The sequence below is a fragment of the Peromyscus eremicus genome, chromosome 1, assembly GCF_949786415.1.
Source record: "Peromyscus eremicus chromosome 1, PerEre_H2_v1, whole genome shotgun sequence".
Lineage (NCBI taxonomy): Eukaryota > Metazoa > Chordata > Mammalia > Rodentia > Cricetidae > Peromyscus > Peromyscus eremicus.
In genome coordinates this window covers 1,025,422-1,045,914 of record NC_081416.1, presented here as the reverse complement: position 1 = coordinate 1,045,914, position 20,493 = coordinate 1,025,422, and the positions used below count along the sequence as shown (strand labels likewise).

Here is a 20,493-nt window from a genome sequence, read left to right as displayed (position 1 = left end):
CCTTAGAGACATGGCAGACATCTAACACCTGAGGTCCTGTCCAAGCCCACAAGCACTGATCCTCCTCACCATTTCCTCATGTTTCCATGGCCACCCTGTCAAAATCTGCAGAGGACATTCACTAATTGGTATAATCTTGCTATCTCAGCAGTTAACTATACTGTTAAGAAACTAAGTCACTACTTACAACTGCACACCTACGGCTGTGTTCCAAGGACCACACTACCACCACTACCCCCCATACACACACATACACACACACACACACACACACACACACACACATTTGTTGAGTGAAAGCACAGACTGACATATAGGGATCTTACTCATACTGAAGAAGCCATAGATAACCAACAGCTAACCAGAAATCCTCCTGAACTTGGGGCACAATTTAATACATCTTCAAGTTCATTTTATTAAACGAACTTTATCTTTCCCCTTCAAAATTGTGATGAAATACTATTATATCCAACAAGAGCTACATTTAATCAAAATATGACACTTTTGTTTTTTTATAAAGTAGAGCAATTGTCAAACTGTAGGCATATGAAGCATTAGAAGATGGGAAGAGTAGAATACTTTATAAGAAAAAAGCAAATACAAGTATATTTCAGCAAGGTAACCATGTCAAAGCTTTGATGGCTATGCTGAGTCATAGCATCCTCACAAATTAAAAACATACCAAATGTTTGACATGCATTTATTTTTTTTCTTAAATGATGTAGCAATTCTATTTCTGGGTACATACACAAGGAAGTTCAAACAGGGATTCAAACAGATGCTGGTAACTCACGTTTACAGTAGCATGTCTGTGTCAAACTGTGAGAGTACTGTCTACCAGCAATTAAATGTACAAACAATGGCACAAATAACCGCAAATGAGACAGAGTATCAATCAGTCTTGAAATGGAAGAAAATTCTGACACACACTACAACACAATGATCTCTAAACCTGTTATGCCAGTATGAAGCATCTACAGACACTGAATGCAGAGGCAAAGGTATGCTGTCGAAGCAGGGTGAAGAGGAAACTGCAGAGTAACAATTTAAGTTGCAGAGTTTCCGTTTTGCAAAAAATTCTGGAGATGGGCAGTGGGAGACTCTGCACAACAGTGTGAGTGTGTTCAATGCAACTCAGTTACACACTCAAAGTGGCTACAAGCATAAATTCTACTGTACTTTACCACAATAGAGCAATTCACAAAATGTGAAGAGTTTGTTTTGGTTGAAATAGGGTCTCACTCTGTAACCTATGCTGGCTTTGAAGTCACAGTAATCTTTTTGCCTCAGCTTCCCAAGTACTTGGATTACAAGCATGCACCACCATACCCAGTTTAAAATGTCAACTTATTTTTTGTTTTTTCAAAGCCACATAATTCTCATTCATGCTATTTCTAGCCAATGCCCTTAATACCCACAGCTCTGTAATTTCTTTTATATTAGCCACTAATACATATGTATAAACATTATACACAGAAATATTTGATGTGACTAATTCTTTTTAAAGACTTAAAAAAAAAAAGACAATTTTGAAATTCTTAAGTGTCTTAGGTGATTTTGGAATCATCAGCCTTCAGCCTTTCTTTTGAATTTGTTTACTCCATACACCAAAATCCAAAAGATTTTTAAGGCCCACAGACAAAAATTCACACACAAAAAAATTCACAATAAAAAAAAAATGATGAGTTTTATTTTTAGACAACTGATATGGAAGAATGCAACAGTATTTCCACAGAATAATTGATGGAAATAGAACTTTCTAATTTCAGATTGGGAAAAAGAAAAAAACAAAACAAAAAGCCTGCAAGTGAGTTAGAACACTAGAAAGGGCCAGCAATTTTCATGAATGAACTCTGATGTTTTATGTAACTAAACACCAAGGAGTATTACAGGTTAAGACTACAGGGAATCGGGTACTAAAAATAAAAACTAGAATACGGATTTTCAAGTTTTTAGTCTATAAAGAGAAAGGAACTATAGAACAGGAAAATATATCAACTATGAGTGATAGGTCTACAGGAACCCCACCTTCAAGGGTGAGTCAGAAGTATCTTGTGACCTGCAGTTGGATATTAAATGCATCTATTTAGTTTTACACTGCAGACTATAGGAGAATTAGCTGAAAACCTGTAGGACTGAGCAGTATGTACAGAATCTACAATAAAAGACTGTAAACAAGGACTAAGAAAAGGCTGCAGAGTGTGACTGCAGAACACATAGCTGCCCTCGTGAGGATCAACTGAGGCAGACAAAAAGGAAAAATGAAGGCACCCTTCTAATCATACCTGAAAAGCAACACCAACCTCAAACAAAATAAGGAAAGAGAAAAGGAAAAAACAAAACAAAACAAAAAACAAAAAACCTGCTGAAGCCAGGTAAAACTAGGGTCAAATATCAATTTTTTAGGCCAGAATAAAGTTAAAGCATTAAAGTCAGCACAAAACCTTTCATTTCAAAATAAACTGTAGAAAGGGAGAGAAAAATAAGGGCAAAAAGAAAATCAGAATCAGTCTGACTTACCTCTCGAGTAGCTAGCTGGTTGCTGAGCTCTTCAGCCTTCTCAACATCCCACTCCTCCACAGCCTGGTCTATCCTCTTTTCAAGGCCTGACTAGAAAGAAAGAAAAAAACAAGACAAAACAAATTATTGGCAAGACAGAAAATCACTTGCTAATTAAGACTATGTCACAGGACTATAGCAAATGCAACATCCATTCAGTCCTCTCAATAACCCTATAAAGGCTTGCATCAATTCCCATTTATCAATAAGACATTTCTGAAACATTCAGTGACTAGTCAAGGTCTCCAAATTTCTTAAGCTAACAGTAAAAAAGAGATGCAAATTCAGATGGGGGGGACAGTGTAGAACCAAAGATTGCTATTCCCTAATAACACAAAGTTAATTACAGCAATGCTTCAAAATGATGGAGGGCTTACCAAATGGTAGAACCTGGGGGCTTATATTACTAAAGCTGTCACTTGCATCCTTATAACAGCTCCATGAAATGTTAGCTTGTTTGCAAGAGGTAGAAATAGCCATAAATTACTCAACTTGGCTGACAACAGTCTGTAAGTTGTAAAGCCATCTCACATTCAGGTTTACATAAAGCCTGAATTCTCATCTATGGCCCATTCCCACAGCTCAATACTTTCACTCACTGGCCTTTCACCATCTTCAATTAGGGTTATTATACTGACTATACAGAGAAGAAAGCAACAAATAACAGTTACTTTATCTTCCTGTGGAAATGTTTTAATTTACTAAAACTACTTCAAGAAATCAAAATTTAAAATGTCATGGAATTACCAAAATAGGTAGAGTTCATCACACACTTATCAAAAGACACCCTGACATAAACAAGGTCTAGTTGTAAATAGTTACTACAGAACACTAAAGTCTTAAGTGGTCTAATATGTGCTACTTGGAAGACTATTTTATTCTAATGACTGCCTCCTATCCCTTCATTTCAACACAGTAAATCTTGGACCTCATACAAACTCCCTCCTTATACAACAGCAAAGTGTTTTGTTTTTTTTTTAAATCTCTTCCACCAGCTTGATCACAGCAGTCAACAGAGGGAGATTTTGTTCCTGTACTGTTGTTGAAATGAAGACTTTATTAACTACAACATAATCTGCCAAAAACAAACAAACAAACAAACAAAAAACTGGAAGCAGAGGCCAATGAGCACCTCCTTGATGTCTGGCATAAGAAAAGACTCCTTTATCACAATCCCATCTAAGAACTGAGGCAGTCAACTGGCTTTCTTTCCATAGTAGCTGAACCCATTCATTATCTCTGACCTTAGGCCATATGATTCTAATGCCCATTTTCTACTCTTGTACAATCTCCAGAAATTTCCCTGTCTTACATCTGCAGAATTCTGCTCAGGCTGGTGCAAGTACTACGGCAGATTCCTTCCCAACCCTTTTCATTTTCAGGAAGCTCTAACTCTGTCTACTCTAACCCTGTGCCACTCCAACTGAGGTCTTACATACCAGCTCTTAACTGCCAATAGTGCAAATCTCCTGTGGAAATGTTTTAATTTACTAAAAATACTTGAAGAAATCAAAAATTTAAATGTCATGGAATTACCAAACTAGGTAGGGCTCATCACACACTTATCAAAAATGTATTATTTGGGTCCATGTAAAGCTAAACTAAGGATCTTGTGCCAAAATGCAGATCAACTACCTGGTTAGCAGGTTAACCTAGATAACTCTTTCTTAGCCTCATCTTTAGCAGTGCTTTATTTCCTAATCTCTGGCTACAAGTGCCATCTTATTAATGTTCCTAGGGCCTCTGACATACCTTAAAAAAATAAAACAACAACAAAAAACCTCTCCCATCTTTTCAGGTTCACCTCAGATATTACCCTCTCTAGTACCCTACCTTCTGACGGTGCCACCTTTCCTCATGTCCCACACCAGAGTTCTCTCCTGTCTGCATCACTAAACTTCATGTCTCCCTGTAGCACTTGTTCTTCTGACACATTGTCTTTTTCCTTTCTTGGGTACTATGCTCAATAAAGGCAAACTCTTATGTACAGTCACTGGCTTGGAGTATCCCAAAATCCCACCCAGTTCCTTCCACACAGGAGGAATTCACTCAGTCTATACAACTGCATTGAAAGTTTCAGTGCAATAATCCATGTCTGCATTAAGACTGAAGGAACCCAAGTACACTAGCAGCCCCTGATAAGAATTCCACAATAGTAACACTGAGGTAATAATGCCCTTCCAGTCAAAAGGGATAACATACTGTCATGATTATTTATACAAATTTATCTGCAACAAATAAAAAATGTATTTTTGGGGGCTCAGCAGTTAGAACACTGCTGCACTTCCAGGGGACCCAAGATCAGATCCCAGCACCAACATTGGATGCCTCACAACCACCTGGAACTCCAGTTCCAGAGGATTTGACACTTCTTCTGGCTTCTGTATTTCTTCAGGGCTCAAGAGTAACTTTATCTTGAGCTCCCAGAGCAGTACAATTAGAAGTTTATAGATTCCCCATTTAGAACTTCATATTTAATCTATAATGGAAATGAAGTTATTTATTTACAAAATGCTAACACAATAGTCTTTACTCCCTTTGCAGAACAGAGATTTCCTCAAATGCCTCTGAGACAGATGAAGTAAACATTAATACCAAATTCAATTTTCTTATATCACAAAGTATGAAGTAGCCAGATACTCAATTCATTATTTACACAAGCAATCACCTAGACCAGCTTCACTTGTTCCCCTTAGTAACCTGTCCACTAATCCTCTCTTAAGACATGTATGTTATACACAGCAGCTGTGCTCCCTTCCAATTATCACGGCTCCTTGAGATTTTAAAGACCTGGATGTTGCCTTCCTGTATACAGTGCCCAAAGTTACCCATAGATCCTCAAACCTGGATAAGTCCACGCAATGAACCATTCTACTGAATCAACTTATTAATGTCCCTCTGGTGCATAGAGCTATAGCTCAGCACTGAATGTCACAAAGAAAAGGGAAAACTCCCCTATCCCAGAAACACCTATAAACTGCTAAGCTTAAATAAAGGTAAAGTTTCACTTTAAAATTAAATCAGAATGGGGGACATCTCTTAGTAATATGGCCTAGAGTACAGGAAATCCTAGGTTTGATCTCTAGCACTGCATCAAATCTGGTGTAGAGGTGACACACACTTGTAATCCCAGCATTTGGGAGGTGGATACAGGAGGATCAGAAGTTCAAGGTTCTTGAAGGTCCTGATGGTGCACGTCTTTAATCCCAGCAAAGGGAGGCAGAGGTGAGCATATCTCTGTGAGTTCAAGGCCAGCCTGGTCTACACAGTGAGTTTCTTTTCTTTTCTTTTTTAAATATAATGCTTTTGTCTTTTTCTTCTTTTCTTTTTTTCAGTTTTGTTTTGAGACAGGGTCTCACACTGGACCCCAGGCTGGCTGGGAACTTCTGGCACTTCTCATGCCTCAACCTCCACAGTACTGAGTTTATAGGTTTAATCTATATAAGATGCCTAGCTCTGAAAATTTTTTATTCTATTTTGTATTTAATAAGGACATATTAGCATCCAGCTATGGGATGCCTTTCTGTATGCTGTGAATATATGTTGCTCCCATTGGTTAATAAATAAAGCTGCACTGGCCTATGGCAGAGCAGGATGGAGCCAGGAGAGAAATACAAACGAGATAGAGAAGAAGGGTGGAGTGAGGGCAAACGCTACGAGTGGCCACCAGGAGAAGCAAGATTCAAGAGAACAGTTAATTGTTTGGAAGGAGTCTGTTGGAAGATCCACCTGAGCTCCCTTCCCCTATCTCTTTCCCTAAACCCACCCCTTCAAAGCACGCCAAACACAGCTCCTCCCCCAGAGAGGCTCAGGATGACTCCCACAGGGGATACACAAGCAGCATCCCCGAAAACAGACTTGTGGTTCTTCGGTCTCACGTCTCTGTCTCCTCTCTCCTCCCCAGGGAATCGCCTGGGGAGCACTTTACCCATTAAACCTGGGCTTTCCAATTTGGTCTGATTCAGTTTGTTGTGATGGCAGAGAGGCCTTCAGGAGGCCAAAAACTTATCAGTAATGCCATGCACAAAGTCACATGGCAAAACATAGATTAATAAGATGGGTTGAGTTAAGTTGTAAGAGCCAGTTAGTTATAAGCCTGAGCAATAGGCCAAACAGTTTATAATTAATATAAGCCTCTGTGTGAATGGCTATTTAACCAGGTGGGATAGAAACTTCTGTCTAGAGCATTCCAAATACATTCAAAATTCTTGTATTATAAACACTCCCATTACCATAAGAAGACAAGTTCACAAGACTCTGCCAAGAACACTGCTGAAAAAGTAAAATGAAGTAGAACTTCCACTTAGGAACTGAGCAATCTGGGGAGGGTCTCTAAACTTCTATGGCTGTAGTTCTCTCATTGAAGCCAAGTAAATATAAAGCCATGCTCTCTAAAAAGTGATTAGGGTCAAGAAAATAAATATGAACTATCTAGCCAATATTTACAATACAGTAACCACCCAGTAGTGATTAACTGTTTCTCTTATCTCTAATATCAGATGACTTTCGGGTGAGGTTACGGACTTCACCATACTTCTTTGGGGGCTTAGATCCAAGCATCAAGAATTTAACTCTGAGCCAGTCAATTGTCTCATCAAACAAGATTTAAGTATCCAAGCTTTTTAAGATTTTCAGGAAGGTCCCAAAGTAGCTTCTGATTTACACAGGATCTTCCACATCAGAAGAGCAGCAGGAGCTGCAGGCTACTCTTGATAGCTACAGTGCCTTGGTGTACTCTTCACACTTTTTACTTGAATGAGAATTAAGCATAAAATATATCTCAGAGAATAGATATGTTTAGGAACAGCAATTTAGCCGCAAGTGGAAATTTTACCTAAGGCACTATGGGACAGCTTCCTGTAAGACAACTGACCTCTAATCAATAAAGCTGTTCTACAGATGCCAAGATGGCGTCTTGACAACAAGTGGGTGTGTAGGACTTCATGGACACGAGGCTTAACGCTAGGGACTGAACCCACATGTGTATACAAGGAATCTTTGTGTGACTAAAGCTCTTTATGTCCAACAGCATCGCCATATATTTCTCTACACAAATCTCAATGCCAAATGTATATTTGGATAATACATTCATCTTTAAAGCATAATAAAAATAAATTATCTATTGAAATTTGCTTAATTATGACTGAATTTAATAACTAGGAGCAAAATGAGGCAATTTCTCTATTTAAAAAAAAAGAGGAACATTTAAATACAAACATCTTATCTGTTATATAAGTCATATGTGATGATTTTGCTATTTTTATATATAAATCATATAAAATTTAGGTAAGTTAAAAACTAAATTTATCTATTACTTTAGAAAAATTCAGATTGAGGACCAAAAGACTTGAGTTTAAAGTCTTACATCTTACCTGCTGTTTGTTTTTTAAGGCAAATACACTAAGCTGCTTCTTCATGTATCAGGAGACTAACAATGGCCCTCCCTACTGAGATAGATAGCCATGGGGATCAAAAGAAAACACCATGACTGATATCAGGAGAACTTGTGGTATCCCAATTCTTCCCAAACCCCTGAGCCTCCCTCTCAATGCACTCAAGGCAGCCAGATTTTGATGTGATCTATATACTGAAGTTCCATATAATGGTCTAGATAGAAAAAGTACTCTACCACAGAAAAAGAAGAAGTTTGAAAAAGCCTATTACAACAGCAGTTGAACAACTTTATGAAAAACTTTAAACAAACATCAAAGACAGTAATTCTAAAAAGTAATAAAAGTATCTGTAGTTTTCATGCCAAAAGTATCCATTTGACACACTCAGGACTACTTCAATAATGACTGCTACCTAATAAAACTAAGTCAACTATGGAATACTTAAGACATTTATAGTGAAATGAAAGAGCAAAATTTATTCTATAGAAATTCCCACAGATTTAAAATACTTACGTTATGATTACAGAATTATTAATAAGCCCCATTAACTGCTGCCAGAATACAACTATAGCTGCATCTAATACAAAGAACACCTTAAAACACTGTTGGATATTAGGAAGACTACATTTAAGAAAAAAAAAATACAAGCCTCTCTGCACTGTCTGCAGACAGGTGACAGCAGTGTTATAATACACACTCTGGGCTGTGCAACAGTTTCAGTTTGGCAGGACTCCAAAGGAGGGTTGTATGATAGACATGAGACTAAGAAGTTTTGTTTTGCTTTACTGTTCTTAAGGGTTGAGTGAAAAAGACTTTCTGATATTGAAACATATCAGCCTCTGCTCCAGAGAATAAAATGCTAGCCTGGAAATCCATGCTTGTTTACACTGCACCACGTGTCTGCATAGGGCTACCAGATTCCTAACTATCTGTTGGACTTAGAGTTACTTGTAGCTTTTATCATGGTGTTTCCAATGTGGACATTTTGCTTTTGCTTTTTTAAAAAAAGTTTATTTACTTTGCTGGACTCACAGTAAAGCCCTCAGCAGGACAGCAAAAGAAGTATCATGTAAAAACCATGATCCCAACCAGAACTGCTGGCATGCAATTACATGCAACTCCCAAGAGAAGCTGAAGTAATTCAGCTTCACTAAATCCTTCCTTTCCTTTCATGCTTGCATTTATTTGTAGAATTTTAAGTGTGGGCACAACGTAAGCCTGGCCAACAACAGTTTCCTTGATTAGAAGACCCATAACTTTCTTCGTCAGGCGTCACTTATGCAGAGGAATAGCTGCAGAAAAAGAGCCCAAACTTACAAAATGGATGCACAGCAATTTCTCTTAAACAGAGTTCACACTTTTAACTGCTGTTTTGACTTTTCTGGAATGCATGTAACACAATGGTGAGACAAGGTGCTAGGTCCTAAGATGGAGTTCTTCAAATGACACTATGAAGAATCCTTGTAACTCTACAGGAGCTCGTGGCATCTATCCAATATTCAGACTGTACAACTTCAAACACTAGGGTAACAACAGGATTCCAGTAGACTGCAAAAAAAATTATTCTCTAAATCTCTGCTTTTTAGAATGTTTACAAAGTTCATTTCATGACTTTAATGTCTCTTATCAATTAGATACTCTGAAGTCAATACTGTTAGGAAAAAAGATAGTAAATATTGCAAACAACTGAAAATCAAGGGCCATGTAACTCAAATGTTTAAAAAAAAAAAAAAGAGTTGAGCAAATACTTAATTACTCATGTCCTGAAGGATCTAGTCCAGTGGTTCTCAACCTTCCTAGTGCTACAACCCTTTAATACAGTTCTTCAAGTTGTGGTGACCCCAACCATAAAATTATTTTCATTGCTACTTCATAACTGCAATTTTGCTGTTACAAACTGTAATGTAAATATCTGTGTTTTCTGATGGTGTTAGGTGACCCCTGTGAAAGGGTCATTCGACCCCCAGGTTAAGAACCACTCATCTAGTCAGTGGCTGGGACTCCAAAACAGGTCTACCAGAGATGGCCCATGGCTCAGGGCAGTCAATAAGGTCTTCCTCCCTGCTTCAGGACAGATTTGGCAGTCAAGAGCAGCCTAAGTCAAAGTCACATGACCTGCTCTCAATACACATGAATCACAAGGGTCAAGATTATGACAAAAACATGTTCAGAAATCCACTACTTTCCACAGTGTGCCCAAGGAACATCAGCATGGTGTCTTAAGACTCAGATTGCACTTGCAACTCTACCACTGGGCTTTGTGGGAAATGTATTATTTCTGTATCTGCTTAAAGGTTATTGCTCAGTAGTAGGTGCAGAAAATGAACCCAGGGCCAAGTACCTGGTTTTATAGGGACTATTTTAGAATTAATAATTCTTTGCAAAACTGAAGAGAAAAAGATACATGAAGTATGTTATGACTATAATCCCAGTCACAGGTTGAATCAATAGAATCACTTGATTGAGATCAGGAGTTCAATACCAGCCTAGGCAATATAAACAGACCTCATCTCAAACAGAACAAAACTACAAACACATCACATACAAAATTGGTTGCAAGAGGCCCTTAATTTACATCTCCTCAATGAGACATCACCACCTAATTATGAATTTAATATGAGAGGTTTTTCACAAGAAATGAAACCAACCGGTCAGAAAACAGCAAAGGTCTTTTTAGGTATACTGAGCAGTCCTCAGCAGTGACCCATGTAAAGTGTATCTCTTTAAAGCAAGCACAGGATACAAAGGTCCCACTAGGCCCCATAGGCCTCTAATGCTACCATGGAACAGATTCTCATGCTCTTAGACTCTAGCAACACCACTCTCCACCCCCACCATGAATATGTGCACTATTCCTTCAAGGCCTTTTCTAATTCCTAAAAAGTAACAACTACAATTACATACCTCAAGTTCAGACACTACTCTAAGCCCCCACCTCATATTATGGCAATTATTTACTCTTCTCTTGTGTTCTGATTAACACTTATGTCCCAACCTGAATTCTGAATAGGTTCTACTCTCAATCTTTTATCTCCCTAACTTTTCTCAACTTTGTAACTCACTTGAGGAAAAACCTGACAAATGATGCAAAGGCAAATACTATCAATTCTACTTTCACACTAAAACCTCAAGGCACCCACACTTTTCTCCATCTTCATCAACACCGTCGTCATTCAACGGACCATTATCTTGTGCCGAATCTGCTGTTTTCTCATTTCCTTTTGCTTCATCACCATCTATTCTCCATGTAACAGTCAGGGAATATTTGAAACTTAAGTTAGATCATGTCACTCTCTTAAAAGTGCACTATAAATAAGGTCCATTTCCTACCAGCGCTGAGGTCCCACCCAGTTTTGGCAGTTCTATAAGATTATCTTGAGTCTTGAGCTACCCTCTTCCTCACTGACTTCCAGCCAGTCTAACCTTCTCGCTAAAAAACAAAAAGGCCTCCCATTAACCCCTCCTTTAGGTTCTTCACTTATGTTTCAGTAGCCTCCGAATGACTATTGTTTATGGAAACAGCCTTCACCACCCTTCAGGTGCTGTGGGATGTCTTTCTGTATGCTCTGAATATGTGTTGCTCTGATTGGTTGATAAATAAAGCAGCATTGGCCTATGGCAAGGCAGGCAGGAAATCCAAGCAGATATACAGAGAGAAGAAAGGAGAGGCAGGAGAGACACTAGCCACCACCCAAGGAGAAGCAAGATGCCAGCAGACTAGTAATGCCATGGCCATGTGGCAACTTATAGATTAATAGAAATGGGTTGAGTTATAATAGCTAGCTAGCAAGAAGCCTGCCATAGGCCATACAATTGGTAACTAATATAAGCCTCTGAATGATTATTTTATAAGCAGCTGCAGGACAAGTGGGGGCCAGAGAAACTTTCCAGCTACATTCCAGGTCTCAGTAAGACAACCTCTTTTTTTTTTTTTTTTTTTTGGTTTTTCGAGACAGGGTTTCTCTGTGTAGCTTTGCGCCTTTCCTGGGACTCACTTGGTAGTCCAGGCTGGCCTCAAACTCACAGAGATCCGCCTGGCTCTGCCTCCCGAGTGCTGGGATTAAAGGCGTGCGCCACCACCGCCCGGCGAGACAACCTCTTACAAGGCAAAAAGAGTGAGGCCCTCACAATAATACTTTCACAACTTACTCTTCTGATGAGTTTTAAACTAGCAAGATATTTTGTTTCTAACTATATAAATTAATGAACTAGTATCTTAGGCAAGGCTAATCACAAATATGTCCTGCTAGCTAATATATGATGGAATAATATATAAATAATAAGACGGTTCTTACCTTCTCAACTTTTTTCTGCTTAACTGGGGGTTCAAATCTATCATTGGCTCCAAAATACTGAGTAAGTTCCTTCCATTGGGTTTCACTTGAGGACTGCTCACTGCAAGAAGATAAATTAAGTCTGTGTACACAAATTATGACTCTTTTAATTTTGATTGTTTTTAACTAGTTGCAATAATTACACTTCAATGACTACTTCTCATGTCTGATCATTATCAAGGTAAGTAGTACAGTAATCTAGAAAGTTCCACAAAATGTTAAATAGTAACTATTTTAAATTCCACCTACCTGTGAGATTCTTTTTCATTCTTCAATTTGCCTAAAAGGAATTTAGAATACTTAATTATTCAGCTATTATTTCAAAATCATGTTTTAAGAAATTAACTCAATTAGTCCATTTAGAGTTAGTACAACTAACAACCTAAGTTAAAAAATAAACACCTTTTTGGGAGCGTTTTCTTTTTTTCTGTCTGAATCTTGACGTTGAATTTTTCTGTTCAGAATGTTTTTTATGCAATTCTTGAAATTTCTATGTAAAAAGAAAAAAAGCATGTGTGTGTGTGCTGGAGATAAACATACATTTTAACAATGAACAGATATGTTAAGTAAACTCCTTATGCTCTGCCATTTCTAAAGCTCTTGAGATACTCCAGTCCTCACAACTCTCAGTTGAATTGGGATATTCATTGGTTTTGATATAAGCTGTGTGATAACAGAGAATGAACTCATTTATCATGGTAGGCGAAGTAGAGCAGATAATCCTATGAAGTTTTTCTTTTTATTTATGTAAAACAAAACAAGAATCAAAGTATCCACATGGCTAAAAGAACAGTGAAAATATTATGAGCCCCCTCTGCTGTCTATTATATCCCAACATATTCTGCCCACAGCACACACAGACATGCACACTTTCCTAACATCACACAGGAAACCTACACTCCACATGTGTAAGGGAATTCCAGAAGGACATTTCTCATACGCATTTGCATCAGCCTCTGTCTCAGCTTTTGGCTTGCCTGCTGGGAAATCTGACATCTTGGGCTTCCTACTGCTGTCAGTCTTTCCATCTTCCTGCAAATGAAGTTCCGTAAGCCCTGGACTCTCTGGTGTGGCTTCATCTTCAGAATCTGGCTCAACATCACTTTCATTTAGCCCAGGAGGTAACAGCCCACTCCACATCTTTTCTTCTAGAAGGAAAAAGGAAAAGATGAATTCAAACTCAAATAGTAGCCACAGAAACTATTTTAAAACCACTAACAAGATATCCCAGGAGACCAATATTTCTACCAATGCAATTTAATTTAAAATCTAAAATGAGATGAACCCTCCATATAAAATAGCTAAAATAAGTTGTGTTAAGTTGAAAAAAAAAGTTTAAAAGTAATTTAACAGTTTAAGTATGTTACAATACACATCTCCAGATAAAGTAGAATATTGATTCTCTAAAGTATGGATTATTCTACCTACATGAAACTAGTGAAGCACCCATGGCCAAGCACAACAATATACTCTGTAGGAATTTAAAACAATGTGTTTTTTAAATTTTATTTTGTTTTGTTGTTCTTATTGAGACAGGACCTTACTCTGGAGCCCAGGCTGGCCCTGAACTCATGAAGATCCTCCTGCTTCAGCCTCCTAAGTGCTGCAATTGTACCACAAAACATTACAGCCAGTTTAAGGCTTAAAATAACATGCTTCACATTGTACCCATTAAAGGATGAAATAAAGGTGGGTGGATGTATCATCTAACGAAGCACATATAACTTTCAAAAGGCTTACTGTCTAAGAGCAGGTTAACAGTTAAAGAAAAAAACTTTAAGCTGTATACATATGTTTTAAAGGTTATAGTAGTATGGGCAGCAAGATGGCTCAGCAAGTTAAAGACATTTGCCACCAAACCTGATGACCTGAGTTCCACCCGTACATGGAAGGTGAAAAACAACTCTTGTAAGATGTCCCCTGACCTCTTTCCACCTGTGTGTATGCAAGCATACCCATACACAAAATAAATAAGTGTTTAAAAAAAAAAACTAACAGTAAATAAAAAGTATGGTAGGTAGAAAATATATCCTAGTTTTAAATTTTATACTGTTTGCTAAAATAAACCAAATGAAATATAATTCCAAAACTTAACAAGCATACAGTTTTCATGAATGACAATACTATGTATTTGGGAAACAAGAAGCTCAGAACAGTATTCAACAATATCTGTATAGCTCACTGGTATAAGCATTAAGTTTCACGAAAATGACTTTTAGAATTAGTGTAATCACTTCATTTGACTTCCACAGTACAGACTATTTTTTCATACAACTGAACCCAAAACAGTCTCAAGATTCATTATCAGTCAGAAGGAACAAAAGAACAGAAAGCCGTCTTGCTGGGTGTCCTGGCCTATTTTGCAATTAATCTAGTAGGAAAACCAACCCCATTCTCTTCAGGTCATGGGTATCAAGGATCTTTGCATTACTCTGAATTACATATTTCTGCTTTCTTTTAAGGATCCTCTCTCAGATTTAAAGAAACAGGGTTTATTTTTGTGTTTTTAGGCCAGGTTTACCAGTACTTGATTTTCTGAAACATTCTCTTGGCTTTTTAAAAGAACCACGACGACTGGACTCCTTACTCCAGTTCCACTAGAGGTAGAACTCACTCAACAACTGTGACCCTCAGTTTCTTTATCTGCAGCACAGGATAATTACACTGGTTAGTCTGAGGATTAATGAGATACAACACTCAACAGCATTTAGGAGAGTCTAGGGGCTCAATAAATGTTTGGTGCTGAAAACCTTTTTATTTTTTAATAAACTTGAACTGTGCATCAAAAAACAAATGTTCAGTGGTTCTTGCTATTATTCCTATGGCCATGAAATGCATTTTTATCACTCCTAATATGGATAGAAGAGCTCATAGGATACCTTTGAAGTTTCTGATATTTGTGGTGCTTTATTTATCAACTGAAGCAAATCATGTTCCTCCCTGATCTCCAGTCTGACATGAAGCTTCTCTAAGTAAACCTGGTATTTAGCCTCTGAATAGGGCAATAAAACAAGAGGCAGATTACCAGGCCATTAATGGAACTCAAACATTAATGTTCCTTATTTATAAAGGTCTTCTCTAACCATTGTGTGTAATTTTCTATCCAGAATTTAAGTTCAACTCAAAGTAAAGACCCCAAGTTATACATGTTCAGTCTTATAAAACCTGCATCAACCCCTAAACTTGGTTGAGATACTCGATAAAATATGCCAGTAGGGAGAGCAAAGTAGTAATGGTCTCTAAAACATCTTTAGGGTCATTATCCATTTGAGGATACTAAAACTGTAACAAATTTCAGACATTTTTTAAAGCATGCTTAGGGTCTACTGTAGAAAGTATGCCCATGGCATTTTTCACTGCATGCTAGATATTCTCTAAGAGCCTGGGAACAAAAGTATAAAAAACAGAATAGAATCTGTAGCTCACAGAGCAATGTTTATACCATTTCAAGGAAATGTTACTCAACCTGAACCTTCAATGGCATGTGTCACCTACAAGTAGACCTCTGTTTTAGTATGTCTGGAGTTTCACAGTCTACATTCTGGGCATTCAAATGTGCTTCCCCATGGAGAGCAGTCTCAGTTACCCTACAGGAGTTATGCTTTTCCTTATCAGTTTCCAGGCAGCTATCCAGTTTTCATGGCTTTTTGAACTTTTTCAAAATTGCTTTTATCTACTGCTTGATATGGTATCCAAAACTGGTCTCAATATGGTATTTTCCTAGCTTGAAAGTTTCTTAAATGTACCTAAAGAAAAAAAAGGTTAAAAGAACCGCCAAATCCATAATACAAAATTCAAATAAGGTATATTTTTTAACTCAGTCCTTAAAAATCTTTAGCCACATGTTAGTTTCCTGTGATATTGAGGTGTGGCACAAAACAAAAAGAAAACATAAAAACATGTTAGGGAGATTCAAGTTTCTGCTGATAAACTTAGGTAACTGCTGGTAATGAGCCTGCAAAATGGAGCTGTCCATTGAAGCAGCAGCTCAACTGTAAACCAGCCAATATGGAGAGGCTGCTTAGTAATTTCTGCCATGGGCTCCTGTTTGAAGATATTGCTTTTCTATTCCTATCAATATGTGTCACTCATACGGTTTTCCAACTGCTCCTGCTACTCTTGTTTGGGCTTCTCTGAACAGAGTTTCTTTATTTCTTTGAAGTGTCTCTTTCATTCCTTTCAGGATGCATGTCTTTATTTCAAGGGAGAAAAGTCCTAAATTAGTCTCTGAGAAAATCCAGCCAGTCTCAAAAGATGTGGAATAACAGACAAACAGAAAGTCAATTCTTCTATGTAGATTAGAGTCAGGCCTATTATAGCACTGCCAATGAATTAATTTGTAGGCTTTCAGTTTTTAACCTGCAACTCAATAATATTTAATTTAATCACGAGAGCCTCAAGGAAGACGTAAATGAGCCAAGGATCGATCCCTTTCTCTAAAGTTTCAAATATCACCTTCATATCGTACACTCAGTACCACTGCAGTTGTGATTTATTACACCCTACAAACTATTTGGTACACAACATGGGACACATCTTCTAGTTCTGGGCAGACATTTGCTATGAACTGAATGTATTTCTGTACTGTTCTAAATCTAAATAAAGTGGGTTTTCTTTACCCTCAAAAAACAAACATAGCCATATTGAGCACACACTGGCAGAAAACAATGCATTTAAAACCAAGTGGTTCAGCAGCTGGTAATCTTTTTTTTTTTTTTTACAAAGTTTTATAATGAAAGTACTAGAAGTCACTAAGCTAATTATCAGTATTTTTTTAAAATCAAAATTATTTTATTTTTTCCCTAGTAGCACTTATCATCTACCATTAGGTAAGAAAACTTATTATCCTTCACTTGTTACCAGAGATATTGACTATACACCTCATTTTTATAATTTTTTTAAAAGTTTTATAAATATCATCCCTCAAAATACAGAAACCATAGAGATACCAAACCTCAATAATAAAAGTTCTAGCTTGTGTCAGAATTGGAGACCACTAGTTACAGGAGCTAAAATAGGCTTGGGATTCAGATGACTTCCAGCCCTGAGCAGGCCATTGCATCTGCCTGGGTCTCCATCCTTTCTAAGCTTTAAAATGAGAGTGTGATCAGCTACCACTGAGATGTCTCACACCTTTAAAATGTTTATAATCTTAATGTTGCCAGTGCCCCAAATGCCCAGAACGGCCTCACTCTTTGATGTAATATACTATTCTCTCTCAATCATGAAATCTTGATGAAAGTTCAGGAAATGCAGTTTCTCTCCTCTACCTCACAACACAGTCAAGAATACACCCTGCACCCAGGCCACTGAAAAAGGACAGGAAACGAAGTTACAACAAGACACAAAGGCAGTAGGGGAAAAACAAAGCAGGCCATGGCACACAAGTCAAGAGGCAGGTATCAATCCTCATCACAATACTGATTAAAAATTAACATCAACCCATTTTACAACTGGCCTAAGGCATTGTGATCCACTTATTTTACAAAAGCAGAGCCTGATGGCTTTCAGTTATGTACTTTTAGATCATCAAGTTGGTGATGCATTCTTGGAGACAAAGATTTGGGAGAAGGACCAAAACAATGATTCTAGGCTGTAATTATAAGATTGCTAAAATTTAGTAATAATTTTTCAGCACTTTTTACATGTGAAAAAAATCAGGCAAGATATTACACTAAGTAACATACTGAGAGTCACATGTAGTCCGAGAAATGTGTTTTCTAGACCACCTAACTGCTTACATGCTATACCCAAAAGATAAAAATCTGAGCATCTCAACAGATAAGCATTTCCTGTCTCTAACATGCCAAAATTTAAACTGTATTTTTATCAAATGACTATATTTTATCATAAATTTTGTATTCAATTTTAAATAATCACAGACATCTAAATTTAATCTTATTTGTAAAATAATTATAACCATCAGCCTCTAACCTATAAAATCCCAATAAAGTATTTAATTAGTTCATGAACGTTGGAATTAGTTAATGTACTTTTTCGGATTAACATCAACATTAACGTAAATGTCTTATTTATTGTTAGAAAACGTGTTCCTTTTTTTCAAAACAGCACAGAAAACACAAGGGGATCACAGGCCTGAGTTCGGATTTATTTCACATAAACTATTTACTTAGCGGGATTTCCTTTTGTTTTTTTCTTTCCAAGAGTGGGTGAGCGTGAATTAAAACAATGTTTGTTTACAGCCATAGCCCGGAAACTACTTTTCCCCCAGAGCCTCTACCTTGTACGTAAAGATTTACAAATTATGCAATCCACGCTATTGTGCAAATACTTACGAAGTTCAAGACTGCGACAGGGTAGCTCTAAAAAGGTAACCCTCTTCCCGCTGACAACCTGGAACTCTGCGGCTCTGGGTGTTTGGGGGCCGCGCCACCTTCGGATCTCAAGCCGCATCAGAATCCCCACCGGAACGCCGGCCAGGACGCCGAAGGGTCTAGCCTCCCTCCCATTAGCCGCAGTCGCTTTCCCCGAAACGACAAGTGCACCCACGAGCCTGCCGCGCTCGAGACTGCCCGGCCCTCCTCGCTCGGCCTGGAACGGGACGGAGACGGGGCCCGCCACGGCCGAGGTTTCCTAGCCCGCTCCGGCGACCCCGCGGGGGAGCGCTGACGCCCGGCCGCCCAGACTCCTCCGCTGCCCTCCCTGCCCGGAACCCAAGCCCGACAGGCCCGCCACGAAGCCCGCCGCCAAGTCGAGCAGCGCGAAGCCGAACCTACCGGCCAGGAAACAGCGGCTCAGCAGCCATCTTAGAACCCCGTCAACATCGTGCCTTCTCATTGGCTCAAGCGGCTCAGCCAATAGGCTACGGCCATTCTGGCTCTGCGGTCGCCAAGGCAACAGCCTGACTTGCCTATCCTCTCCTATCTCCCTGGCGGGGGTTGTTTTTTGTTTGTTTGCTTTTTCCTCCTTTTTCTCGCTGTCTTTCTCCTTGGACGCAGCGGGTTTTGGTTTTTTGTTTGTTTGTTTTTAAAGCTTTGTTCTTTCCTAACTCTTTGCCTGTGCTGGTGCGTCTGGCTGAGGAAACTGCTGACTTCCACATTTACTTGAGTTCAAGCAAGAATTGTTGTGGATGCCCTCTTCAGGGAATGTTTTCATTCATCAGTCCCTCTTCCTTCCTTCGCTTCCCCGTTCCTTTCTTCCTGTGTATATTTGAGTGCTCACTGTGTTCCAGGCCTCATGAAATTCTCAATCCGATTCCTGTTCCTCTGTTTTCTGGGTTGGCACAGTGTATAGGTCCTGATGAGGGCCGTGGAGGCGTGTAAATGGTGAAAAGATCAGAAAATATCACCATGTGAAGACAATAAAAACAGACACGGAGACAGAGACGAATATAGGACTAATTCAGAACTGCATCCATTTTCTGAAGTAATGTTCCGTAGTAAGATTTAAGTATATGTTCCTTTTTTCTTGTGGTTACATGAGAAAATACAGGGCTAGGGAGATAGCTCAGTGAAAAGCTTACCTAGCAAGTGGGAGGACCTGAGTTCATTCCATCCCCAGAATTCATATTTAAAAAGCCAGGGGTAGTGGCCGTGCGTGTAATCCCAGCACTGAGGAGGCAGACAGGCAGACTCTTAGGACTCCTTGTTCAACCGCTCTAGCCTACTCGGCAAGCTCCAGGCCAGTGAGCAGAAAAGACAGGTGAATATCCCCTGAGGAACTATGCTTGGGAATTGTCTTCTGGATTCTATATATGTGTACTGGAAAATGTGTGTGGGCACTTGCACACACAAAATACAAAGCCTTTAACAAGTTTTAAAAGCCTATGGCAAATTAAACTTTGAAGAATTTATTTGAACTAACAGCTGTTTCATGAATGAAGTAGTGTTATGTTCCAGTCAAAATTCAGAGAGGTCCACCAGTGAGCAAACAATCTTTCCAGATTAAGAAAAGGAAAAGAAACTGATATAATAGTGTGGTTGGTCATATCTGGGCATTTATTTTATATAAACATGGTCCGATCAGCTGTCACACTGACTAGGCTGAAAGTCAGCTACCATGATTTGACTAAGACTTGGCAACACATAAGAATGCTAAAATACTCTTAAATTAGGCTGAATAGAAGGTATTTAGTTATTTAAAGCAAGGAGTTCATTGTAGGCCAAACAACGTACACATTGTTTAACCCACAATAATTTTCACTTATTAACATTATCAACAAATGCCTTTTTAAAAATGTTCTGATG

General features: G+C 38.4%; 1 protein-coding gene across 6 annotated transcripts in view; it reads right to left on the bottom strand.

The window, feature by feature from the left end:
* The window catches only part of Fam204a (family with sequence similarity 204 member A), a 32,226-nt gene extending 13,090 nt beyond the window's left edge, over positions 1-19,136 (bottom strand). The window contains exons 1-6 of one of the 6 annotated variants that reach the window (XM_059255790.1): positions 19,024-19,136; positions 13,264-13,434; positions 12,689-12,776; positions 12,536-12,566; positions 12,248-12,347; positions 2,521-2,610 (exon numbers count right to left, since the gene is read on the bottom strand). In XM_059255790.1, coding sequence (XP_059111773.1) covers positions 2,521-2,610; positions 12,248-12,347; positions 12,536-12,566; positions 12,689-12,776; positions 13,264-13,395 — 441 coding nt within the window. In that variant the 5' untranslated portion in view covers positions 13,396-13,434; positions 19,024-19,136. Of the gene's footprint in view, positions 1-2,520; positions 2,611-12,247; positions 12,348-12,535; positions 12,567-12,688; positions 12,777-13,183; positions 13,435-18,582; positions 18,899-19,023 lie in introns of those variants that run through there. The other 5 variants (XM_059255783.1, XM_059255780.1, XM_059255793.1 and 2 more) reach the window with 5 other exon arrangements.
* Between the last annotated feature and the right edge of the window lie 1,357 nt (positions 19,137-20,493).